The sequence below is a fragment of the Ursus arctos genome, unplaced genomic scaffold (assembly GCF_023065955.2).
Source record: "Ursus arctos isolate Adak ecotype North America unplaced genomic scaffold, UrsArc2.0 scaffold_30, whole genome shotgun sequence".
Classification (NCBI taxonomy): Eukaryota; Metazoa; Chordata; class Mammalia; order Carnivora; family Ursidae; genus Ursus; species Ursus arctos.
Window position 1 is genome coordinate 10,068,802 of NW_026622986.1, and position 27,349 is coordinate 10,096,150.

General features: G+C 38.5%; 1 protein-coding gene and 2 long non-coding RNA genes across 4 annotated transcripts in view; 2 read left to right on the forward strand and 1 right to left on the reverse strand.

Annotated features, from left to right (window-relative positions):
- Window positions 1-27,349, forward strand: part of MPP7 (MAGUK p55 scaffold protein 7) — a 283,281-nt gene that overhangs the window by 76,273 nt on the left and 179,659 nt on the right. For both annotated transcript variants that reach the window (XM_057304655.1, XM_057304654.1), the window contains exon 3: window positions 2,355-2,516. In XM_057304655.1, coding sequence (XP_057160638.1) covers window positions 2,480-2,516 — 37 coding nt within the window. In that variant the 5' untranslated portion in view covers window positions 2,355-2,479. The remainder of the gene's footprint in view (window positions 1-2,354; window positions 2,517-27,349) is intronic.
- Window positions 1,036-27,336, reverse strand: LOC130542155 (uncharacterized). Its single transcript, XR_008956510.1, has 2 exons — window positions 26,930-27,336; window positions 1,036-2,790 (listed from the first exon to the last, which is right to left on the reverse strand). It is a non-coding gene; the product is annotated as an uncharacterized LOC130542155 (long non-coding RNA).
- Window positions 20,685-27,222, forward strand: LOC130542156 (uncharacterized). The gene is made up of 2 exons (XR_008956511.1): window positions 20,685-23,868; window positions 24,636-27,222. It is a non-coding gene; the product is annotated as an uncharacterized LOC130542156 (long non-coding RNA).

Here is a 27,349-nt window from a genome sequence, read left to right on the forward strand (position 1 = left end):
TTACTACAAAAATTTAGCTCCGTTTGAGAGCTAAACCCAGCAACTCTGCTTCATTCCACAGAATAGTAAGCATTTTTACCGGTTGGGATTTTATCAAACCATTTACTTTTTGTTCATATACTTATCTATGTTCTGAGAAGATAATTGCTTTGTAGCATATATTTCTTAAGTAATATGACTCGGGAAAAATTTAACCTTGGGTGTTCGTCATGAGATAAAAAGTGAGAAATGCCGAGGCCTTTCATGAGTGGCTTTATGTGTACGGCAGTAATATCAACTCGGAAGGATGTTTTGCTGTGGGAATGTAAGGTTGTCTTAGTATTAATAGAGTGCTTGATATAAGATCACTTATATGGTGCTTGTGGTTTATAAGAGTGAAGCATCGTAAGGTCTTTAAAGCGTGAAGAAAGGGGTCGTATGTGTGGTATAGACCATTGTATATTTCTGTAGTTAAACAATCTGTACTATTTAAATTATGATTTATAGCATAAAGAGTTTAAATTATCTGCATAACACACACATGTAATAACTGCCTCCCCACACGCATATACATATGCCCTAATGGTAGAAATGCGTGTGTGTACGCTTCACACATTTCAACTGTTTCCTTTTTTTTCCTCAGCAAAGCAGAAGTCTTAGCGCATTCTTTAAATCATGTATGGTCTCTTTCTTACTTTCTTTGTGTCCGAATTAAGGAACACTTGTATGTAGTTGAATTTTAATCCTGATTACTAGAATAATTTGTGAAAGCAAAGCAGAGTTGCCACTTAAAATTATTGGGGAAACAGCCTCAGAGGTGGGCATTAATGAAACTTCGCTTTTCTCACTTACATTTCGCTTCGTGATTTCTATTTTATTTGGTATTGAAAATAACTGCCCTCATACTTTCAATTAACGGTCTTCTCTGCGTATTTTAACTTCGTCAACCTTTGTAATATGAAACAAAATGCAGGTTATTGCATCAGATCGTCTGGTTCAAGGTAGTCCCTTTGGTGAATTTTTTCATACTAACGTTCGCTTTGATAGTTAAAAAGCTAATTTAGAAGGTTTTAATAGAATTTTGCAGTTTAGACTCAAGTGAAATTTGGCAAGCTCATTATTCCTTATTCTGTAATATGAATCAGCAATTTAAAGGCTTCACGGGTTGAAGTGAGCCAGTTTTCTGAGTGTTTACAATATCTGTTTTTCTTGTTAATATATGTTAAAATATGCTTTTAAATTACTGAATTTGCTTTATAGAGAACTGGGGGAAAATGCATTAAAAATGCACTGAAACACACTGTGTGGGTCTTCTGATTTCTAAAAAAAAATGTAAATGGAGTGTGTTTTCCGTTATTAGGCAGCAGTGGTCCAAATTTAAACCACATGGCCTTCTCCTAGGTGTCAGGCCAGCATAAATTTTAATCTCGCTACTTTCTTTTATGTTTTCATTTTATAATCTCATTGCCCGAATTGCACAGCTCCAGTCCTCGTAGGCCAGCATTTCTTGTTTGCTGGTCACGTGCCAGACACTGTGTTGTGAGCCTTAGCGTATTTAATCATCAAACGATTCTAGATCGCTGTTATCTCCATTTGTAGATGCGGAAGTGCAGCGCAGTGAGATTAAATAAATTGTCCAAGATCACAGATTTAGCAGGTTGAGAGATTAGGCCAAACTCTGGAGTCCTTGCTCTTCAGCTACGAGACAAGAGCCCCTTACTGCTTATGTCGGGATAAACTGCAGTTGAGACAACTTTTGAAAAAAATTGGTATTTTTCAAAGTGCATCAAAGCTTCGTTTTTTACTCAAACAATTGACTTTTGTGTATTAGCTTGGATTGGGAGGTCTCGTTTAGATTGTTAACCCTTCTGTGACTCTCTAACACCTTCGAGTCTAGTAGTTTCTCCAGGTGAGTCGAAGTTTCAGTTGGAGAACTTTGCAGTTGGCATATTAGGAAGAGCTATTTGAAAAATTGCAAGTATTTATAAGCTGTTGACCATCCATAGTCGCTGTTCTACATTAGAAATATAGCGTGGAATCACAGTAACAGAGGCAGAGGATTTGAGAATAGCACTGGCGTTAAAAACCTTTACGTTCTCAGTCTTCATTCATCAGTCCTCAGACCAACTGCAAACACCTTTCAGGAAGCCTTGATTCGTGCATGAGGAGATTTTGTGGTTTTTAATTAGAATTCTCACATCCAAATCAAAAACTCCCACACTTGATATGTGCACGTAGCATGGACACAAAATGTGGAGGAATTGTGATCTTTCTGGTAAGCGTGTTGGAATAAGAACTCTGAATTAGTTGCAGAATGGTGCAATTTAGTAGTCTTCCCTATTATTATTTTTAAAGTGTTTTTCTTCTCTTTTTAGAAACGGCCTACTCCGTACATAAATCTTGGTCGGCAGCGTGGCTGCAGGCCACCGAGCTGGAATTCCCTGCGGCTTTCTAAGTGGAGAGTGTTTGGTGTGTGCCGTCCCAGCCTGCGGCTTGCATCATGCCAGCTTTGTCAACAGGATCTGGGAGCGACACAGGTATGTGAACCCACGAGGGGCACGTCTCCTTGCATCCTGACTGAAATTTTCTTGTTCACAGTGGAAAACAGCGTTGCTTTAAGTAAGTGCAAACAAATCAGGCTTGTTTTTCTGTCACCCACGCGAGGGGCACAAAATCAACTCCGATGCGTCCTTGCAAGAGAAATGCTGTCAAAGGACCTTGACTGACCACTGCTTTCTCCAGGTCGTGGAGGCTCGTGTGGATGCTGTCGTGCGGTCTTGCCTTTTGGAATCATGCCAGGCGTTGAAATTGCTTTAAAAAAAATGAATAATTTAAAACATACCGAAAAGCATGGCAAATACCTTGATATTCCTATTATTCCTCACTCAGATTTGCTAACAGGTATGAACCTTCTGCCATACTTCAGACCTCTCACTTTTTTCAGAAAGGAATCATAGTCTACCGCATTCTGGCATTTTCTTTCTTCCTGTCCCCAGAGGTCAAAAAACTATTCTGAAGTTGATCTGTATCATTAAGGGATTCAGGTAAAACAAACAAGCATATTTCACCTTTATTATCGGTGGTAAGATTCAGTGGTACTTCGAATAGAGGGTTCCAAGAAAGGGAAGAAACTCATGGATGTATGTTACGTGTAAAATCCTCTCCTCCTGAACTGTTTCAGGAGGTGGGAGAGGGAGGTCAGTGCCCCTTTGAAGTCTTATTCTGGGGCTCCCCAGAAGCAGCACTTTTTATTTTTCATTTAAAAGAAATTTTAATTAAAATGTGTGTGTGGTTTTTTTTCTTTCTTTTTTTTTTTTTTTTGTGAGGTGGACACACAATGTTACATTAGTTTCAGGTGTACAACATAGGGATTGAGCTTCTCTTAGGTTGTGCTGTGCTCACAAGTGTGGCTGCCATCTGTCACCACGCAGCACTGCTACAGTATCATTGACTGTATTCCTTACGCTGTACTTTAACGCCTGTGACTTGGTCATTGCATAACTAGGAGCCTGCGTCTCCCACGCCCCTTCACCCATTTCGCCCATCCCCCCAGCCGCCTCCCCCTGGCAACCATCAGTTTGTTTTCTGTATTTATAGGTCTGAGAATCAGCACTTTTTATTTTATTTTATTTGTATTTATATAATTATTTTTTTAAAGACTTTATTTATGTATTTGACAGAGAGAGCCAGAGAGAGAGAACACAAGCAGGGGGAGTGGGAGAGGAAGAAGCAGGCTTCCAGCGGAGGAGCCTGATACGGGGCTCGATCCCAGGACCGTGGGATCACGCCCTGAGCTGAAGGCAGACACTTAACAACTGAGCCACCCAGGCGCCCCTAGATTCAGCACTTTTTAAAAACTCATGGACCCTTCGCGGAACTATTAAAACAGAATGTGAGCGGGGGCAAGGAGCTATGCCTTACATTTTTAAGACCCCCTCAAAAGAGGTGGGGTAGTGCGTGGCTAAAAATCATGGTCTGTGTGTTGTGCTGACCGTCACGAATTTGGTTGCCAACGGTGACATTCTGTAAGCAGTGGAGATAGCCGTCTTCAGTGTGGGCAGTTCCTGGTACCATAATTTTAACAAAGCTGAACCACGAATTTGGAAATACCGTTCTTTTGCTCTTTCAAGCATATCCGTACTTACCTTTTGGCAAGTTTTGTCTCGTCTTTATCCATCAGTAATGATTTTTTCCACTGTAATTTACACCAAGGATTAGTTTTTCTTAGGAAGTGATTTTGATTTTCAAATACATAAAACTTTTTTTCTCAAGACATTCACTTGGAAGCCAGGTCCTTTGGAAAAAAAATTTTTTTCTTCGTTTTAGTTTTTATATAGTCCCACATTGTGTTCTACTTTATAAAATGAATGATTTAACTTTCCATAGTGGTTTGGGAAATTATAGATAAAAATTTATTTGAACCATAAATTTACTGCAGTTGTGTAATGAATAAGTTTTATGCCTTGCTACTCGCCAAAAAATGCCTCCGTTTAATTGAATGCAAAATATTGTTGCTTACCGCTATCTCGAGGAATGATTAAAATGGAATTATTTATAGTTCATGGGGCAGTCGCAGGGTCGCTCATGAAAATAGCAGAGGCTACTCAGAATTTGAAAAGGACTGTTCCACACGTAGCTGGCTCATGGGGTGCAAATCTCAAGTGCCCGTGTGACTCACACCTTGCTTTGGGATATTTTTTGACCCTTATGTCCCAACAAGCAGAGTCAAGCAGAGAAGACGTGCCTGTTCCAAGAGTCCCTGCATTCAGGGAAGCTCCATCCAAACATGGTGCACGCATGAGACGCTTACGGTTCCCTTGTAGTTCCTTGTAGACCAGACGCAGTTTACCGGTCAGGGGTCTTCTGTACCCTAGGCAGTGTTGCTTAGCAGTGTCCTGTCCAGGGTCCGGAGCGAGAGAGCATAACCCATGTAGCAGGAGAGCGGCTCACAGCCACTCCGATGCCCATAGGACTCACGTGGGAAACTCCTCTCGGATACTTTCAGTGTAAAACTTAGACCATGTCTCCCCCTCTCCTTTTTACTTACTTCACTTAAGGAAAAAAAAAGTTTAATTACACAAGTAATCCATAAAAACATTCTCCTCATCAAAGATGCGTAGATAAAAAAAGGAAAGGAATTCTCTACCCACCCTTTCCCTGCCCCCGGTCTCATTTTCTTTCTCCGTTTGATGAGTATCCTTCAAGAACGTTCTGTACGTTCAGCAGTTATATATGGATGTACATAAATACATTGTTTTAGGTCTTTTTGTTCTTTTTAATCAGATTCTGTCATACTCTGGACTGTTCTGTAACGTTCTTTCCTATACCAAGTAAGGTCTCAGAACTGTATTTCCACGGTGCGTGCGTGCGTATTTGTATATCTGTATAACCTTTCTGTCTATACGTACGTCTGGATATCTGCCTCATTCTTTTAAACTAAGGCCTCCTTCTCCGTAGTGTCACCATTTAGTGAACCTTACTTCTGTTGATGAAAGACTTGGTTTTGCTCCTTTTGTAATATTTTGGAAGAAAAGATTTAAATATTGAATGGGTGTTATCAAATTAAAGCGCTTAATGATCCACGGACAGTGCATTAAGGATTCTTTCCCCCATGTTCTTGCCGAGCTTCAGTATTACAAGCCTTTATAATTTTTACCCATCTGATGGGTAAGACATGGTATCTTAAATGTTAGATGTGCATTACTACTGATACTGAGCATATTTCCATTTGTTTAATGGCCATTTGTTCCTGTGCTGTGTCAGTTCATATCCTTTCCCATTTTTCTATTGGTTTTCATTTTGGTACATTTTTACAGAATCGCTTTGACTTTTGTATATTATGGGGCATTTTAGGTTGAATACCATTTTTTTTTGGTCAACCATTTGTCCTTTTTTCCATAAGTAGTATCATTTCTTTTCTTTTCTTTTTATTTTTTGAAAGATTTTATTTATTTATTTGACAGAGAGAAAGAGACAGCCAGCGAGAGAGGGAACACAAGCAGGGGGAGTGGGAGAGGAAGAAGCAGGCTTCCAGCAGAGGAGCCTGATGTGGGGCTCGATCCCAGGACTGGGATCGTGCCCTGAGCTGAAGGCAGATGCTAATGACTGAGCCACCCAGGCACCCCAGTATCATTTCTTTTATTGAGGTTGATAACTTTTATGTGGACAAATCAATCTTTTCTGTATGGTTAATGCTTTTTTTCCTTAGGCTTTCCTATGTACTGCAAGGTCATGAAGCTATTCTCAAGACTTTCTTCTGATAATGAAAATCATTTGTTTTTACACATTTGGAATTTCGGTCCAACTGTGATTTATGTGTGGGCTGAAACGGTAATCCAATTTTATTTCCCACATGAACAGCCAGTAGTCCCGAAATCGGTTATTCAGTAGTCTATCCTTTGGACATAAATTTGTAATATCCCCTCTGTTATACACCAGTATTACATATATGTTCTGAAACATGTATGTTTCTTTCTTGGCTTTTTAAAAAAAAAATAATTTTAATGGACCTAATGTTTTAGAGCAATTTGAGATTTACAGAAAGATTATGAAGAGAATACAGAGTTCCAGTACACTTTAAATCATGTTTCCCTGATTATTAACATCTTACCTTAGTTTGGTACATTCATTTCAGTTAGTTAATCAGTATTGATACACTATTATTAACTATATACTTTATTCAGATTTTCTTAGTTTTCCCCTAATTTCTTCTTCTTTTTTTTTGCTCCAGGATGTCCTCTAACATTTAGCTGTCGTTGTCTCATGAGGCTCCTCTTGGCTGTGAAGTTTTCTCAGACTTTCCTTGTCTTTGGTGACCTTGACCATTTTTAGGAGTACTAGTCAGGTGTGCTCTGGAATTCCCCTCTATTGGAATTTGTCTGATGTAAAGTGCCATTGTTATCTTACCAAGGGTGCATACTCTCAGCTTGACCCATGACTGTCGATGTTGGCCGACAGGGGGAAGTAGTATTTGTCGGGTTTCTCCCCTGTGAAGTTATTCTCTTTTCCCATTCTTTCCATCTTGTACTTTTTGGAAGGAGGTCTCTATGTGGAGCCCACACTAGAGTAGTGTGTCATGCTCCCCCTCCTTTAGAAGCTAAAGTATCAGGGTGGCTGGCTGGCTCGGTTGGTTAAGCGTCTGCCTTCAGCTCAGGTCATGATCTTAGGGTCCTGGGATCAAGCCCCACGTTGGGCTCCCTGTTCAGCGGGGAGCCTGCTTCTCCCTCTGCCTGACACTCCACCTGCTTGTGCTCTCAGTCTGTCAAATAAATAAATAAAAATCTGTAAAACAAAACAAAAAGAAGCTAAAGTATCTATATAATATATCTGGAATATTTTGTCTCTTTTCTCCCATTTATTCAGTGATATATTCGTATCAATGTGGACTCATGGATATTGATTGATATTTTGGGTTATAATCCAAACCAGAATTTATTTTGTTGTTCAAATACTCTAGTTTTGGCTGTCAGGAGCCGTTTCAGTCGGCTCCCATCAGTGTGGGCTTGCTTGTTTAGTTTTAACAGTTCCTTACTTTTGGCACTACAAGGTGCCCTGGGCTCATTTTACAGTGCTCCAGCCCTGGACTCAGCCATTTCTCCAGGGAGCCCTAGTGCCTTTTACTGGGGAGTGGGATTAGAACCCAGGATCTGGGTGATGGTTTGCACATGGCTACCAGAGTGTTGTTTCTTTGAGGTCCTCTCATCTGACAGCGAAGAAATACGTGTGTGTACGCTAACCCACGTGGATCCACGCATTATAAACATTTGTGTGCGATCAGCTGTAACTGCACTTGGCTAAACACGAATTCTTACTGAGGTCGCCAACTCTGATCCATTAACAAATGGATCATTTTAGCCTCCTGCCCTTGCGGCTTTGTCAGTTCCCATTCGCAGCAGTGCGAAGCCTGGCTGCCACCATCCACCGTCCATTTACGTCATCACTTCCACGCCGCGTGTGAAGCAGGATCAAAACTGTTAACCTGTACCTCACGGCAAACCACTTTGATCAACTAGGGAGTTGGCCGTGTTTTATTCCTCTGATAGTACCATTTAATCTTACGGAATCATTCCTTTCGAGCAGAGTACCTATGTTAGTTCTAGTTTTGTAAATTCAGGAAGTGTGGTTTTTTTTTCAAACATCATATAATATGAAATATGTACACAGAAATACACATAAAACTTTTAAAGACAGTTTTGAAACTGGTTGTAACGCCAGTAGCCATGTGATCACCATCTGGTCCAAGGTATCAAGCATCCTGAAAGCAACCTGTGTATTTCTTCCCATTCACAATCTCTTCAACGTCCTTGGAGGTGGACATAAAAAAAAAAAAAAATCCTGTTTTACACTATACATAAAACCTAGTTTATGATTTATGTAAGCTCCCTAGGCAATGTAGTTTACTTTCGCTTTTTGTTGACTTTAGAAATGGGATTATACCCTATGAATTGGAGTCGTTCTGCGTCTTACAACCCCCTTCTCTTGTTCTGTGGCTCGTCTTCCCGTTCGTGGTGCTGTCCTCCCCTATTCTGTATGCAGAAGTTACTAGTTGAGCACCGTTTTCCTTTAGGTTAGTGATTTCTGAATTGTATTCATGAAATATTTCCTTAACTGATGATCAAAAAGTTACTCCCTTTTCCATTTCCATTTTCATTTTGATACTCGGGAATGGATTTTTATTTGTAAGGTGTGAAGTCAGGCTCCATGTTAATTTTCCCACGAGGGTATCCAGTTGTCCCACCGTGATGTAATAAAGCCCGTGCTTCCCTCTGCAGCGCTACCACCTGGAACCTTCAGTACTTTGTCGAGTCTCAGTGGTGATTGTGAACATCTTTGTTTTTAGTTCTGGCTCTCAAAAGAAATGATTTCAGCATTTCTTCTTTGTCATATTTGCTCTAGATTTTTTTCATCTATGCCCTTCACTAGATTATGGACGTCTCCTTTTGTTCTTAGTTTGCAAAAGGACTTTTTAAATGACTAGCCGTTGAACTTTGTCAGGTGCGTTTTTATATTCATAACAATCATGATTTTTTTCCTGCGAATCTCAACATAACAAAATTCATTGGCTTTTGACTTTAATTGATTTGAGTATTAAATCAACTTGCATTTTACAGATAAACCCAATTTGTTCATAATTTATTATCCTTTCCATATAATCAGCAGATTTTAGTTGGCTCATATTTATTTATAACTTTAATATCTCTTTTCATGAGTGACTTCGCCTATAATTTTGCTTTCTCATTCTCTCTCATCAGATTTTCACAGTATCATGTTAGTCTCATGTAGTGAGTTGGGAGAAGTCTTTACTCTTCTGTGGACAAGTTTGTGAAAGACTGAAATTAGTTTTTCCTTTAGTGGAACTTACCTGTTTAGGTTACTTGGGTCTAGACATTTTCTTTTTGATAAGAATACTGGTAACTGTTTTAAAGATTGCAAGAATGTTCAGGCTTTCTATTTTTTCTTGAGTTAGTTTTAATGATTTATATTTTTCTTTCTTTCTTTTTTTTATAAAGATTTTATTTATTTATTTGACAGAGATAGAGACAGCCAGCGAGAGAGGGAACACAAGCAGGGGGAGTGGGAGAGGAAGAAGCAGGCTCATAGCGGAGGAGCCTGATGTGGGGCTCGATCCCATAATGCCGGGATCACACCCTGAGCCGAAGGCAGACGTTTAACTGCTGTGCCACCCAGGCGCCCCAATGATTTATATTTTTCTAAGACTTGGTTTCACCTAAATTTTCACATTTCCGAAAAAGTTGCTTATAATATTTCATGTGTGCAGTTTCTATGTTAATTTTCTTTTTGGTTCTGATATTGCTATGTATTGTCCTTTCTTCTCTTTCCTTAATATTGCCAGAGTTTTGGCAATTTTATTATTCTTTTTAGATATAAAACTTTTGGCCTTATTTTTCTTCATTGTATATTAGTTTTTATTTCATTGATTTTTTAAAAAATTCTTTTTCTAGTTATGAACATTCATAATTTTCAACCTTCTTCTTTTCCTAATGTTAACGTTTAAGGCAGTTTCTCCCTAGGCACTGGTTTTATTGCCTTAGAATCATTTTGTAAGTGGTTATTTAGAATTTTCTTGAATTTACAAATAAGAATTTTTTATTTTCTCTTTTGTTCCTGATTTCTATCTTAATTGCTTTGAGGTCAGAAAACTTAATTTGCATTATTTCAGTCCTTTGAAATTTGTTTAGATTTTATTGGCTATATAGTCAATTTCTGTAAGTATCCTGTGTCTAAAAAGAAGATTTATTCTTCAGTCATTGAGTGTAGTTTTTTATATATGTCTGTAGGTCAGGTTTGTTATTTCAAGTATTCTGTGTTTTTACTGATTTTTGTTTGTTTATTCTCTCAGTTACCAAGAGAAGTATTGTGAAAAGTTTCCCTTTATGACTGGCGTTTTCTTGCAGTTCTGTCCAGTTTTTCTTGAATATATTTAAATTTGTGATTAAATATAAATTTGCTGTTTTGCTGGTGAATTAACACATTTTATACTTTTTAATACATTTTATTTTAAAGTAACTTTTTTGTGTTAATGTTTGCATGATACATCTTTTCTTATCCTTTCGTTGTCAACTTTTCTGTATTCCTGCTGTATTAATTATAGCTTTCCTGAATTACTTACACTTGGAGCTTTCTGAGGTAACAAGTCGGACAGTCTTTGCTTTTCACTAGAGTGTCTTCAGTACAGTTAATTATAATGTCTGATTTTTAAAATTAAAAATCTAACATATTTTGTGTTTTCTTATCCTGATTTTTCGAAGTTTCTTTTTCTATTATGTCTTCTTTTGTATTGATTAGGGTTCTTCTTTCTCATTTTGGTTTTCCCCACATATAATTTTGAACTTAATACATTCTCTTTCTGTTCTTTTAATGGCTACCTTAGAAATTATGACATGAATCCTTTATTATAAAATCCTGTCTTAATCTGTTCCTTTATTGTCATCCTGACAAATCCAGAGATCTTAGAACACTTTTACCCCATATATTTCCCTCCCAAATTAAGTGCTGTTGTGTCCTGTATTTTAATTCTCTCTAGAAACAGAACAAAACAAAAGCCCACAACCTTGAAGACATCCTTATTTTGCTTTATATCATCAGTATTCATTTAAAGTTCCTTACATGTGAATATTTTGTTTATTCTACTCTCTATCTTACAACCCAGAATTCTCACCCAGGATGATTTTTCACCTGTTTAAAGTAAAAAAAAAAAAAAAGCTTTAGAAGGTTTATGGCTATCAGATTTAGAAGCTTTAGAAGGTTTATGGCTATCAAACTATGTCTTTCAGTGTATCAGAACATGCTTTTATTTCCCTTCATTTTTTTCATTTTATTAAAGTATAATTGATACATGGCATACTGGTTTCAGGTGTACGATATATGGCAGAATGATCACCACAATAAGTTTAGTTAACATCTCTCTCCGTACAAATTCACACCATTTTTTCTTCTTGTGATGAGAACTTTTAAAGATTTACTTTCTTCAATCAACATTCAGATTTGCACTACATTATTATCCCCTGTAGTCACCACGCTGTACACGACTTCATTTTATAACTGGAAGTTCGTACCTCTTGATCCCTTCACTCGTTTCACCCACTCCTCAGCCCCTCCCTTCTGGCCACCACCAGTATATTCTCTGTACCTGTGACTTCTGTTTGTCTGTTTTAGATTCCGGATATAAGCGAAATCCTATATTTGTCTTTCTCTGACTTTTTTCACTTAGCATAATACTCTCAAGGTTCATACAAGTTGCAAATGGCTAGATTTTATTTTTTTTATGGCTGAGTCGTATTCCTGTGTGTGTGTGTGTGTGTGTGTGTGTGTGTGTGTGTGAATCTTTTTCCATTCATCCCTCAAAGGACACTTTGGTTATATCCATATCTTGGCTATTGTAAATAACGCTGCAATGAACATAGGGGTGCTTGTATCCTTTTGAATTAGTTCTTCTTCAGATAAATACCCAAAAGTGGAATTGCTGGATCATATGGGAGTTCTATTTTTGATTTTCTGACTGTTTTCCAGACTGTTTTCTATATTGGCTGCACCAACTTACAACCTCACCAGTAGTGCACACGGCTCCCCTTTACCCACAGCCTTGTCAACACTTGTTACTTCTTGTCTTTTTGATACTAGCTATTCTACAGGTGTGAGGTGATGTCTCATTGTGATTTTGATTTGTATTTCCCTGACGATTAGTGATGTTGAGCGTCTTTTCATGTGCCTGTTGGTGATCTGTATGTCTTCTTTGCGGGAAATGTCTATTCAGATCCTCTGCCCATTTTTGAAATGGAATTTTTGTTTCTTGTTGATATTGAGCTGTATGAATTTTTTATACGTTTTGGTTGTTAATCACTTATTGGGTATGATTTGCACGTTCTTCTCCCATTCAGTAGGTTGCCTTTTTTACTTTGTTGATGGTTTTCTTTGCTGTGCAGAAACTTCTCAGTGTTATGTAGTCCCATTTTTGCTTTTTGTTGCCATTGCCTTTGGAATCAGATCCAAAAAAAAAAATCCAAGAGTGATGTCAAAGAGTTTACCCATCTATGTTTTCTTCTAGGAGTTTTATGATTTTGAGTCTTTCATTCAAGTCTTTAATCCATTTCGAGTTGATTTCTGTGTATGGTGTAAGATAGTGGTCCAGGTTCATTCTTTTGTATGTAGCTGTCTAGTTTTCCCAGCACCATTTATTGAAGAGGCCATTGTATATCCTTGCCTCTTTTGTTGTAAAGTAATTGGCCGTATATGCTTGGGTTTATTTCTGGGCTCTCTATTCTGTCACACTGATCTATGTGTCTGTTTTTATGCCAATGCGTACATTTCAATTATATTAGTTTTTGGGTTTATCTTGTTTGGATTTCTCTGGGCTTCCTGGATCTAAAAGTTTGTTTCCTACTTCATTGGGGAAGTTTTTAGCCATTGTTTCTTCAAATACGCTTTCTCCCTGTTTTCTTCTGTCTTCTCCTGCTGGGACTTCTATAAGCAAAGGCTTCTGTTTGATGGTGTCCCAAAGGCCCTAAGTTATCTTCACTTTTTAAAATATTTTTTTTCCCCTCCGCTCTTTTAGGGTGAGTTCCACAGCCATTTCTTCTAGATTACTTTTTCTTCTGCTTCACCTATTCTGCTGTTGAATCCCTCTAGTTTATTTTTTAGCTTAATAATTATGTTCTTTAGTTCTATGACTTCTCTTTGGTACTATCATGTATTTTCTGTCTTTGGAAGTTCTCTCTGTGTTCATCCATTCTTTTCCTGAGTTCAGTGAAAATCTTTATGACTATTTCTCTGAACTCAGTATTAGGGAAATCATCTCCATTTCATTAAAGTTTTTTTTTTTTTTCCTGGGATTTAATCCTGGTCTTTCATTGGGAACATCTTTGTCTGTTTCCTCATTTTGCCTGACTTTGTACTTATGTCCTTGTGTTAGGTGAAACAGTTCTCTTCCAGTCTTGAAGGGGGGGCCCTGTGTGGGTGATCATTCTTATTATTTAACCTTGCCTTAGTTTTTCGATGTCTCTTGTACTGTCTCTGCAATGATTTTAGACCCGTGGGAATCAGGACACAATCCACCCTGGCCACCAGAGTCTCACACTCAGTAGGCATCCCCTGTGTGGGTTGCATGTACCTGCTGGCTTGGGGACCACTGGCAGTGGGCGTGTCACTAGGGGGCCAGGGCACCGGCCTGCTGCTTCTGGCAGGGCTGTGGCAGCGGTGTGGAGGGGGAGGAGGTGCTGGAAAGTAGATCGAGAATGCAAAAATAGCTCCTGCCAGCATTGGCAATAGCAAGGTAGAGAAAGAACATAAAAATGGCACCCTCCAGAGTCTTCTGTTGTTGGAGGGAATCTGAGTAGGCTTTTGCCCTTCTGGTAGATGGTTTAAGATTAGCAAATGAAACTCCTTCACATATGGTCTAGGCTCTTTTCAGATTGGTGCTTTTGCACTGGGTCCTGAGGCAAATGAGCCTGAGCGTGAACCCCAGAAGGGCAGACTCTCCATTCACTACAGCCCTGTGATTCTTCTGGTTGCAAGTTCCATTGGTTTTCAAAGCCAGAGAGTTTGGGAGCTGTCTCTCTGGTACAGGTGCCAAGGATTAGGGTGCCTGATGTGTAGCACAGATCTCTCCCCAGGGAGGAGTTCTGTATTTGTGACACCCCTCCTCTAAGGGCTGTTGCCTGGGGTTTGGGGTTTTGGCAAGAGTGTGTCTCTGTCTCTCCTATCTCAGTGGGTTTTTTTTTTTTTTTTTTTTTTTTTTTTTTTTTTTTTTTTTATCCTTTGTAGTGGAGTAGCTGTCCAGCTAGCTTTCAGGTTCCTTTCAGAGGTGGTAGTTTTATATGTAGCTGTAGATTTATTGTGTCTGTGGGGGAGGGGAGTTCAGGGTTTTTTTTATGTCACTATCTTGAATTACCTCCCTATTTGCCTCTATTCTTGAAAGGTATTTTTACTGAGCAAAAAACGCTAGGTTGGCTATTGTTATTGATTTATTTTCAGCATAGTGAAAGATGATGACGAAATGATACGTTTGAAGTTGCTATTTAGAAGTCAGCTGTCAGCACCTCTGTTTTCAAGTAATCTTTCAAGCCATGTTCTTTCTTTGGCTGTTTTTAAGACTTTAATACATAACAATTTTGCTTTTGTTTTTTAATAAGTTCTGTTTGGTTCTTTTAAAAATGTTTGGCCAACATTCAAATTGTTTACACCATAGGCCCATCTTAAGAAATCTGGTTAAACTTCTTTCCAACATCAAAATCATAAAGTTTGATCCTTAAAGCAATAGATTGAAGTCAAGAAAGGTTTTGAGTATATTGCTGCAATATGCCACTAACGGAAGCCCTTCGAAATAACCAAAATGGACTTTCTTGGCCTTGCCAATGTCATACAAATGTTTTGTTCTCATCTTTCATTTAAAAGATGAATTATTTTTCCTTTTTGATAATGCGTATATTTCATCGTGGAAAAGCAGGGTTTTCGACATGCTGCTCTTTTTTCTTCAAATTGTTTCCAAAATGAAGTATATTCTGCAGTTTTGAATTGACCATATATTTTTTTTAAAAGATTTTTTTAATTTATTTATTCGACAGAGATAGAGACAGCCAGCGAGAGAGGGAACACAAGCAGGGGGAGTGGGAGAGGAAGAAGCAGGCTCACAGTGGAGGAGCCTGATGTGGGGCTCGATCCCATAACGCCGGGATCGCGCCCTGAGCCGAAGGCAGACGCTTAACCGCTGTGCCACCCAGGCGCCCCTGAATTGACCATATTTTTGTTTCTACAGTTCTCTTCCACAGCAAATCCAGATCATTAGGCCTGTGGCTGACCGCTAGCTGTTCTGTGTGAACAAAAAGTGGTGTGTGAATTGGCATTTGGATACAACGTTTTTTGTTTTTTTTTTTAGTAGTAATACACAGAGCTTGCGTTTCTTTTTTTTTTTTTTTAAAGATTTTATTTATTTATTTGACAGAGATAGAGACAGCCAGCGAGAGAGGGAACACAAGCATAGGGAGTGGGAGAGGAAGAAGCAGGCTCATAGTGGAGGAGCCTGATGTGGGGCTCGATCCCATAACGCCGGGATCACGCCCTGAGCCGAAGGCAGACGCTTGACCACTGTGCCACCCAGGTGCCCCTAATTGGACGATTTAATGGTATCAGGTATATTCAAGATGTCATGCAGACATCACCACTATTTCCAAAATCTTTTCATCACTCCAAACAGACACTTTGTGTCTATTAAGCAGTAACTTCACTTGTACCCCACTCCCAGCTCCTGACAACCACCATTCTACTTTGTCTCTAGATTTTAACTATTTTAAATATTTCAGGTAAGTGGAATTATACAATATTTATCATTTTGTAACTATACCACTTCATGTAATGTTTTCAGGGTTCATCCATGTTGTAGCATGTATCAGAATTTCGTTCCTTTATGGTTGAGTAATATTCCACTGTGTGTATACACTGCACGTTGTTTATCCGTGTATCTGCGGATGGACACTTGTGTGTTTCCACTTTTTGGCTATTGGAATAATGCTGCAATGTACATTGCTGTACAAGTATCTGTTTTGAGTCCCCAATTTCAGTTCTTTTGGGTATATACGTAGGAGCTGAAATTCCTACTTATGTAATAATTCTGTATTTAGCTTTGTGAGGAACCATCAAAATATTTTCCGTAGAATCTGCACCAGCAATATATGAGGGTTCCGGTTCCTCCATGTCCTCATCAGTACTTGTTACATTCTGTAAGTTTTGATTATAGCCATTCTAGTAGGTGTGAAGTGGTACTTCATTGTGGTTTTGATTTGCATTTCCCCAATGACTAACGATGTTGAGCATCTTTCTTTTTTTTTTTTTTAAGATTTTATTTATTTGACAGAGAGACAGCAAGAGAGGGAACACAGCAGGGGAAGTGGGAGAGGAAGAAGCAGGCTTCCTGCTGAGCAGAGAGCCTGATGTGGGGCTCGATCTCAGGACCCTGGGATCATGACCTGAGCTGAAGGTGGATGCTTAATGACTGAGCCATCCAGGCGCCCCTGTTGAGCATCTTTTCATGTGCTCTTTGGCCATCTGTATATCTTATTTGGAGAAATATCTATTCAAGTCCTTTGCCCATTTTTTTTTTTTATTAGATTGCTGTTTTGTTGTTGAGTTTTGGAGTTCTTTATATATTTTGGATATTAAACCCTTATCAGATTTTCAACCTGCAAATATTTTTTTCCCATTGTGTAGGTTATCTTTTCACTTTCCTTATAATATCCTTTGTACAAAACTTCTAATTTTGATGAAGATCAGTGTCCATTGTTTCTTATGTTGCTTATGCTCTTGGTGGCATATCTAAAAATCTATTGCCAAATCCCAGATTATGAGGATTTACCCCTTGATTTAAAATTTGAGTTAAATTTTTGGGGCGTCTGGGTGGCTCAGTCGTTAAGCATATGTCTTCAGCTCAGGGCGTGATCCCGGAGTCCTGGGATCCAGCCCCACATCGGGCTCCTCTGCCGGGAGCCTGCTTCTTCCTCTCCCACTCCCCCTGCTTGTGTTCCCTCTCTCACTGGCTGTCTCTATCTCTGTCAAATAAATAAATAAAATCTTTAAAAAAACATTTTGAGTTGATTTTTGTGTATGGTGTGAGATAGGGATCTAAGTTGATTCTTTCCCATGTAGAAATCCAGTTGTCCTAGTATTGTCTATTTTGTTTTCATCTCTATTTTTAGTGATTATCAGTTTTTATCCTCTAAAACTCATAGTTTTATCTAGCATTAGTTTGTGCTTTATCTGGAAACAATTTATTGGCAAAAGAGGTCATTGTCTTTAGTTTAAAATTATTAGAAAACTTTTGTGGATTCATGACACTGTTTAACAGAATTTCTTAACTCACAAAGCCCTGGGGATAGGGGAAATTACCTCTCAGGTTAAATAAAACCTAATTCTTATTATTGTGGTTTGTATTCTTACTTTGTTTTGGTGGCTTATTTTTTTGGTTGTCTTTGTGAAATAATTGCATTTTTAGTTCCACTTCTAGCATAGGTAGATTCACTATCAGTTAAGGTTGGAATCCTGTTAACTTTCTTTATCGATGTCATTATTTTGAGGTCCATCTTAGCTAGTAATAATAGATAGCAGGAAAAGGCCAATTAAAATTAATCCACATTAAATAGGGTATGAAAAGAACAAGAAAATGGTGGGGAAGTGATCAGAACTTTATCTAGAAAAAGGAAATATTAATTGTGACCGCATTTTAAATGTAAGTAAGAACTTGTAGGTAACAATAATAACTGTGCTAATTTTTAGCGTGAATGTCATATACCCTGCTGAATTTTCCTTTGTTGGCATAATGTTGCTGACAGCATTTTATAATAGCACTTTGACTTTTGCAGTGGGGTAATGAAGAGGGCATTTTAAGAAAATATTTGAAATCTTTAGTTTCTCCAGTCGTATTTGGTTTTTGTTGGTTTTTACCGTTTGGTATTCGGATTGTTCTCTTTTGAAGTGAAATGTATTGTCGGTATGTTGTATTTTTCTTGGTTGTTGGTTAGCAGACCTCTTTCAGAGGCTCGGCGTCCACCATCATTGGTCATAGTGGAGCGGCTCCTCAACATCACTTTCACCAACATTGTGAAGGCCTGTATTTCTGCAGTGATGTTTATGGCATCCAAGGTAAAAACCAATGACAGCGTGCCAGGCATGGGTTAGGTGGACAGGAATGTTTAAATGAGGGCTGATATTTACATTGTCACTTTATTGGTGAATATGAAATGTTTATTTTCCTGTAACCTGTAATGTTTGGGACTTAGATGATAACTATTCAGAAGATGGGAACCTCTATGTTTGTATTAGTATTTTCTTTTTTTTTTTTTAATATTTATTTTATTTTAGACAGAGAGAGGGAGTGCGGGGAGGGGAAGAAGGAGAAGGAGAGAGAGAATCCCAAGCAGACTCCCTGCTGAGCACAGAGCCTGACGCAGGGCTTCGTCTCAGGACCCTGAGATCATAATCGGAGCCGAAACCAAGAGTCAGGTGCTTAACTGACTGAGCCACCCAGGCGCCCCTGTATTACGATTGTCAGTGACCAGGCTTCTCTGAACTAATCTTAAGTCTTTCATCTATTTTAGTTAATTGAGTATATGATTTGATATAATTATAGTTGTGTAGTGTAAACTTTCCTTTCTTTTTTTTTTTTTTTTTTTTAAAGATTTCATTTATTTATTTGACAGAGAGAGACACAGCCAACGAGAGGGAACACAAGCAGGGGGAGTGGGAGAGGAAGAAGCAGGATCCCAGCAGAGCAGGGAACCTGATGCGGGGCTCGATACCAGGACCCTGGGATCACGCCCTGGGCCGAAGGCTGATGCTTAAGGACTGAACCAGCCAGGCGCCCCATAGTGTAAACTTTCCAAACACAATGGCAATAAGCAAATGCTGTGAAAGTTAATAGAAAAGCTCTGACAAGCATAGTCTCGGCAGGACTGGCACAACCTTATGAAACAGTCATGCAAAAATCATAATCCTGTTGCAAATTTGAACCCAGGTGAACAAAAGCTTAATTGATTTTTTCCTTCAGTAGTGCAAGGTTGCTAGTGGAAACTGCCCATGGGCCACATAAGAGACCACCGGACCCTATAATGCTTAGCAGTCTGTACCTTAAGAAACATGAATTAATCTGTTCTATAAATGAATGAATGAATGAACGAATGAATGAATGAGTGAATGAATAAATGAATAAATAAATTTTATTTATTTAAAATAAAATAAAAAAATAATCTATTCTCTTGCACTGTTTCCTGTGAGGCTTGGAGCCCAGTTAGCAATTTGGAAAATGTCGTTCCTTGCTCTCCAAGCAGTTTCTTGATCAGGAGAACATAACCACATTAAATGACATTTAAATTAAAGGGAATATTTCTTGGTGGTCCTCTTATGAAATAACAATAGTTACATCAGGAGGCTATTTTTATAGCCCGGTTTTCTGTATATGCTTCTGTGTATATGATGCTGATTAAAATTAGCCAAATTGCTTGGTTTTGTGTTATAAATATTCTTCACTGTCCCAAAAGACAATGTGCCTTTTTTTTTTTAATCTTAGCGCAGTCTTCAGGTTCAGTGCTAAAAAGGGTTCATTGACAGCTTGAGTGATTTCATATATATATATATATATATATATATATATATATATATATATATATATGAAAATATATATATATGAAAAAATATATATGAAAATATATATATATATGAATATATATATGAAAATATATATATATATGAAAAATATATATATGAAAACATATATATATGAAAATATATATATATGAAAATATATATATGAAAAAATATATATATGAAAATATATATATATGAAAAAATATATATGAAAAAAAATATATGAAAATATATATATATGAAAATATATATATGAAAATATATATATATGAAAATATATATATATGGGTTAGGTGGACAGGAATGTTTAAATGAGGGCTGATATTTACATTGTCACTTTATATATATATATATATATATATATATGGGGTTGTCTTGGTAGATTTCAGATCCCTGTTGTGGCAGAATCGTTCAGTGTAAAATATTCTTTTCTTAAAAATAAACAAAAACAAAAACTAGGCAAGGCATGCCCAGGACAAGGGACGAAGGTCCAGGCCTAGTCAAAAAGAGGGCTCAGAGGACTCTGACCCCAGGAAAAAAAAAAAAAAATCTTTTAAGAGGTTATCTTTAAGCATGTTCAAAAAGTGAAAAACCAGCATTCAATCGAGGAAAATTGTAATTCTTACACATTCCTAATCCTAAACTGGGATTTCTAGCTATATATTCAGATCAAAATCCAAACCAAAAATCACTTTGAGAATTCGTATGAATGTTAGTCATATACCTTCTGAGAGTTCCTCGATGTGAATGAGAGGCTGTCTCTTTAAGACTTTTGCATGCATGGGGCGCCTGGGTGGCACAGCGGTTAAGCGTCTGCCTTCGGCTCAGGGCGTGATCCCGGGCGTGATCCCGGGCGTGATCCCGGCGTTGTGGGATCGAGCCCCACATCAGGCTCCTCTGCTATGAGCCAGCTTCTTCCTCTCCCACTCCCCCTGCTTGTGTTCCCTCTCTCGCTGGCTGTCTCTATCTCTGTTGAATAAATAAAATCTTTAAAAAAAAAAAAAAGACTTTTGCATGCAAAATACATTTTGAAAGAAAATATGCCTTTTTAAAAAAGCCCTAAAAATGCTAATATTATCAAAACATATAGGCAGGTAGAAGCATGCACTTTAAATTAAAATCAATGACAGGGTGCATTTTAGAATCAAAAAATTTTTTGGATTCTAGTGTATTCATACATTATGCATGTATGTGTATGGCTGACCTTCCCAGTGTGTTCCCATGACTTCCAGAGCTGTCGTGTTTTTTGAATTAAGAAATTCTTCATGCCAGGCGATACTTGGTTCTTATGGGAAGGCTTATTTATTTGTGAGTTAGTTCATTATCTGTTCCTCAAGCATTTTTTGAGCACCCACGTGCCGGCAGGATGGGGACTATATATCCTCTACACGGAGGTGCCTGGAAGAACTGAGCACAGGTGTTTTAAGAACAAGGTCGACTGTGCTCATTATCACAGGAGAGGGGAGATGGCTGAAGTGAGATGAAGTTCAGAGTTGGGAGAGATTAGTGCCAGCTTCTGGGGTAGGTGATGGTGGGGCACTTGATCTCGGAATTAAGGGATGAAAAGGATTTGGACATAAAATTAGTTTATATGGCAGAGGGGCGCCTGGGTGGCACAGCGGTTAAGCGTCTGCCTTCGGCTCAGGGCATGATCCCGGCGTTATGGGATCGAGCCCCACATCAGGCTCCTCCGCTAGGAGCCTGCTTCTTCCTCTCCCACTCCCCCTGCTTGTGTTCCCTCTCTCGCTGGCTGTCTCTATCTCTCTGTCAAATAAAAAAAAAATTATTTTACATGGCAGAAATTTGGGAATTTCTTCTAAAGGAACAATTTTCCTTAGGAAAATGAATCACAGAGCGCTAGTGAGCTCCATGGAAATGAACTGTCACCCATTCCGGTGACTTTTGAAATGCCACTGAACGCTTAATCATGTGACCTCACTTCAGTTTTTGATAGAAATCTGTTCCTAGCTTACCTAAAAATTCTTTTCTCTCTGGTAATATAAACTGTATTTAATGGGTTTATATTGCCTTCGGAATTTGTCATTCAGAAGACACGACTCTTTGAGGAGAAGTTGAGGGATACATGGTAAGTGGTTACAGTAAAGATGGAGAGCAAACTGAGAAGACGGCTTCATGCCATTAAGACGTAATTAAATAGCTCTCATATAGGGCCATTGAAATTTATAAAATTTAAAAAAACATATTTTATTTGCCAGAACTCAACATTAAATGTTAAACTTCCCTTTCAGATGTAGTACACTTGACCCTCCTAAATTTTTAAATACTTTTCAGGAAGCTCAGGTGGGCATGTGTTAAGATATGGGACCGAAGGCCTACGTATTTTGTTTTGCTGCTTCTTGACGGGTGAGGGTTGTGGAAGAATCACCCCTGTAAATATTGTGCAAGGATCTTTTGTAATAGCAGATGTCTCTTAGACTGAATTTTTGTAATGCAGTTTGCACGTAAAGAGATGATTAGGGATTAGCTTCATTACGTAGGGATCCTAGTTTATTTGATTTCGTTTTTTTCCTGAACGGCACTTTTAGTAGAATAATTTCTCACTGCTTGGATGATTTGCAACGGTACCTTTATCGTCTACTCAATTCTTTATGTACACTAGATCTCTTTCCAGATATTCTATTATGTTTCAGCAGACCTAGCTGGCCAGTTTTTTGAGGGTTTTTACCCCTGATGGTTATGATTTCTGTAAGAAACAAAATTTCAAGCTGTTTAAAGAAGACTCGTGTGGATCCACAGGCCAGGAAGCATTTACTTTCACGGTCAGCCGTTGCGAGCCACTGATTTATTACTTTTTGCTTAAAAATAAAATACAGTGTAGCTGAGGTTATTCCAGTTGTTATTAAAATTCATGCATGGACGTACCGTAATTATCATAAGTTGGGAACTCTGAAACCTACCACATGTTCTCCTCATGAAACAAGATTTTTTTTACACAATTTTGATGACGAGAAGTTTCTTAGGAGCACAACTATTGTACTTTTGTGTAGCAGATTGTTCTTGGGGGGATATCATGAAGGCCATTTCAGGAGAATACCTGAAAAGAAAGCCATTATAAATAATTCTGAACACCTCTAGGAGCTTTTCCTTCACTTGATTGCTCATTGATTGAGCTAACGAGCCTCTGGGAGGAAATGATAAAGATGATGGCAGCTATCGGGGTCCTAGCTACCGGGGTCATCCACGTGCTGGGTGCTTTTTGTACATTCATCTCACTACAGATCGCGGAAGCACCAGTTAAGTGCTAAGAACTCATTCTTTCTCTCTGTTGGCTGTTGTCATCCTATGAGAAACACCTGTTTCCCTGTCTGCAGCGCCATCTGTACAACTAGTAGGCCCTCCTGTGTCAACTTGGTTTCTCTTGCTGTTACTTTTCTTCCTGATTAAGGTTAGTGCCTGTTGGTCTGTCCATTACGTACCGTGAATACACTGTAGGATGATGAGAGGTAAGATTTAGCTTCGTGCTCTGCGGTGAGAGCTGAATTCCAGGTAAACTCTTTATTTGGCTTGAACCTAACATGCTAGGTTCAATTTTAACTGTATTATAAATTTTGAAATCAATGAGAATAAATCCTATCATGCTATCAAGTACAATAAAACAAATACAGTGCTTTACCTTTAATGGCCGACTCTTCCAGGCTAGAAGGCCCTATAAGTGGTTAAATGTACTGTAAATGTAAATCATTTTTCTACAACACCATTATAAGTCATAATTCATAAGAGTTTTCGAAGTAATTTTCATTTTGCTATGGCTTTATCTTGTGGGTGAGTACTTTTAAGAAGCAAAGTACAGTTGACCTTTGCACACTGTGGGGGCTGGGGCACCAGCTCCTCCCCACATCTCCTCCCCGACACAGTTCAAAATAATGTGTGTAACTTTCGACTCTCCAGAAACTTTGCTAATAGCCTACTGTTGAGTAGAAGCCTTAGCGATAACGTAAGCAGTCGATTAACGTCTTTTGTAGGTTTTATGTATTCTGTACTGTATTCTTAGCTAGGGAGTAGGCTAGGGAAAAGAAAATGTTATTGAGAAGGCCGTAAGAGAAAAGACATTTACAGTAGCTTGCTGTAAAAAAAAAAATCCACGAGTAAGTGGGCCCGTGCAGTTCAAACCAGTATCGTTCCAGGGTCAACTCTACGGTCCTACTCACTTTGATAGCGGAGGATATCCTCTGTGGGCCACAGACTGCGAACACAGAGCTACTTACAAACAGATTCCAATTTGTAAGTAAAAGCTTAGAGATAGCTTTTAAAAGTTAGGGTTACATACAGGTGTATGCACGTGCCCTCTACCTTGCCCCTGATACTCTCTACTTTCGGTAATTGCGTAAAATGATATTAACAAACTGCACTATTAGACTTATTTAAATTGTTTTGCATATATAAATCGGAGCTTGCCAAATGCTTTAATAAGTTATCCCCAGTTGGGGGAGAGTGTAAGAAAGAGAATGCTTCTGTCAGAGTTGTATTAAAGTATTTTAGTGTAGGTACTCTTGGAAATAAAACATACTTTAAATGAGAAAAATGGAATCCTGTTATGAATGGCACTGAATAGTGCTGATTACTTTACCTTTGACAAAGTGGAAAATTTAAAGCTTGGTGTATCCCATTTTATTAATATAATAAAATTTTATAGTGTTGCTCTGGGCGTCGATATATGTCCTTTAGTGTTTATTAGCCCTTGGTTATAGTTAAATGTTTTGGTCCTGTGCCTGGCCATACTGTACAGAATGCAAATATCAAAACTAAGAAAAATACCAAACAAAGATATGTTTTTCTTATTCTCAAGTCTTTTTCTATAGGATTTCGAAATATTTCGGTTCCTTATACGATCTAGTATGACTGAACACAGAGAACACCTTTTTTATCATTTAACATAGGTTTATAGCTTCCCCAGACTTGTTCTAATAATGAAGCTATGAGGGATATGACAAGAATGGTGATATTAAATTTCTCTAGACTAACAGTAAATTTTTCCATTCTGATGTCAGGAATGCTGAGCATCTGGAATCTGCAAGAAGAGTGAATTGTTCACTGCGGGAACACTTTCATCAAATTCTGAGCCACTTACTCTCTTAGGAACTACTACTGTCTTGTACAGAATATTATATTTTTACAGAAGCAGTTTTCGGGAACTGGAAAAATTTCTTCACTTTACACGTCTGTACGTTTGTACAATTTCACGTTTAGAGATGTTCTTGTTTTGAGAATTAATGATGAATGTCACGTTTCAGCCTTAAATTCGTTTTCTTTGGTTTAATAGCAGTCATTTATATTTGTTCAAATACAGTGAAAAAGCAATAGAAAATGAGTTGCCCTCAACAAAGATTTCTTAATAGTTTATATAGATGGATCTATACTCTGTCATCTTTTTCCTTGAATTTTCAGGATAGCTACAGTAAATACCTTGGTACCTTTGACCTTGATGTGGCATAAATGTATTTCTGTAAAAGTGCCGTATGGAGGTGGAGGAAAGGAATGTGTGAAACTCTCTATTAGTTTGGGTTAAAACACTTCTGAGGTCAGGAGTCATGGGTCATGCTGGGTATTTAAAATAAGTATAACTTGGTATATGTTTTCTGTTCTTTTTTTTTCTTTTTAAATTCTAGCCTTTTAATTTTTCTTAGCAAATACTTTACCTCTATTTAGCAAATTTTTACTCGGAATTAGAATCTCCTGCATCCTGAGTGGTGTACGGACACGTACAGTTTGTTCCTTGTGTTCGGGTGTTATTGTTGGTGCTGGGTTTGATTGTGCGGTAGGGGGTATCACTGCCTAAAGTACGGGCCAGAGTCTTTGGTGAGAACACTTCGTGTTAGTTCTCACTAGTTAGTATCTTCACGTTCTGTGGATCCCTAATATGTGTTTATAATTTAGTTTGCTTAAAATGAGATATTCTTCGCCCCCTCAGTTCAGTAGTAGTCAGTCAGTCTCGTGCATGTGTGCCTCTCCCAGTGTTCTGTCGTCAGCTCAGCCTAAACATGGAACCGTGAAGGTGCGTACCTTCCTTCCACGCGTGGTTTTGTTATTGAGGTGCACGGGGACGTGGTGTTCCAAGTGTGTGACAGTCTTAGTGTCCTATTGATCCTTTAATCCGCAGGTTCCTTCCTCTGCTGCTAAATATTCTCTCCTCCCCCCAGCCACACCCCTCCCCAGCACCTTCCCATCTTCTCTTGGTTGGTAGCCCGTTGTCTCAGGCGAACCGTAGCCCTGTCTCTAGGCACACCATGGGGGTGTCCTCCTTACTGATGTGAACAACCCAGAGGAGCGGTGACGACTTACCTGCCCTCCGATAAGCCCCGCACTGACTCCATGAACTGCATTAAGTACTAGTATTTTCATTTAGCTTCAGGTCTACATAAGCAGTTACGAATCCTCCTCAGTCCAGTACAAGTTAGCAAAGTCATAGTTCACATTCTTTGTCTGCCTCATTCTCTTCAGGTTTTCTGAACCACAAACCCGTGGGTACGTTGGAGGCTTTTATTTTTTGCTTTGCCCTTGGATTGGTTTTGATGTAGTCCAGATGGTGTGTCTGTACTTGACAGTTTTCTTGATGAAAAGGTAGCTGTCTGTTGTTTGACAAATGGGACAGCTCTGCTAATTTTCCTCTTTTCCAAAGCATCCTGACTTTATTCTCGTCTGTGTACGAAATAAATATGTTTCCTGGCTTCTTTTTCATCTATTACTTCCTAGTCCCCTCTTCCATCCGTCTTAAAAATTCAGAAAATAATTTTTATAATAAAGATGAATTTTGTGAAATGGGTCCATACCAAATGGTAAGGCTTTATGTGACTTTATGGTGTAAGTTTCTGACTGATGCAGTTTGCTGTCTGAGAATGTTGGCATTTTCGTGTGAAGGGTCTGCTTGTTAAGTTTCGAATCTCAGAATCTTTTGTTTTCCTATATAACTGTATAACTTTGAAATGGAAGATAAAATTTAGTTTGTCAATTTTTAATCACTTAACCTATAAATAGAAATCAAGCAAGAGTTCTTGACATTTTTCTTACGAATATGTTAATTATATCAATAACACTTTAAAAATTGTAGGGAGACCTGATGTTAAAAGGTTTAAAAGCAAGATCTGTTTTAAAAAACAACCACAGGGCACCTAGGGGCTCTGTTAAGCGTGGGACTCTTGATTTCAGCTCAGCTCTTGTTTGTGCTCAGTGGGGAGTCTGCTTGAGATTCTCTCCCTCTCCCTCTGCCCCTCACGCGCCCCCCCCCCCAAGACATAAATCTTAAAAAAAAAGAAAGAAAGAAAGAAAACAACAACAAGCAACCAACCTCTTGAGATGAATTCTGCTGCTGGCTGGTCTGTCACCATCTCTGGATGTGGCCAGGGTTCCCCGAAGTTTAGTTCTACCAAAAGTACTTACAATGACAAAATTGATCCTGTAGCCAGTGAACCATTTTTGAACGTCACTTCCAGAGTTAAGGGGCCAGAGATCCAGAATGATCGAATACTTTGCATGTTTGTTGTCAGATCTGTTCTGAGTCCCTCTGTTTTCGTAAGGCAACGCCCGTTTGGTATAGGTCATCATCTCCACTGTGTTTCTGTAGTACGTCTAACACTGCTGATCGGAGGGAAGTGAGAAGCATATGTAATCATCTCAGTGAGGGGATGACTGTTATTTTTCTATTAACACTGGAAGCATTTTGCAAGATTAGTACGCAACTATCTCCGTGTGTTTAGTGTTACTGACA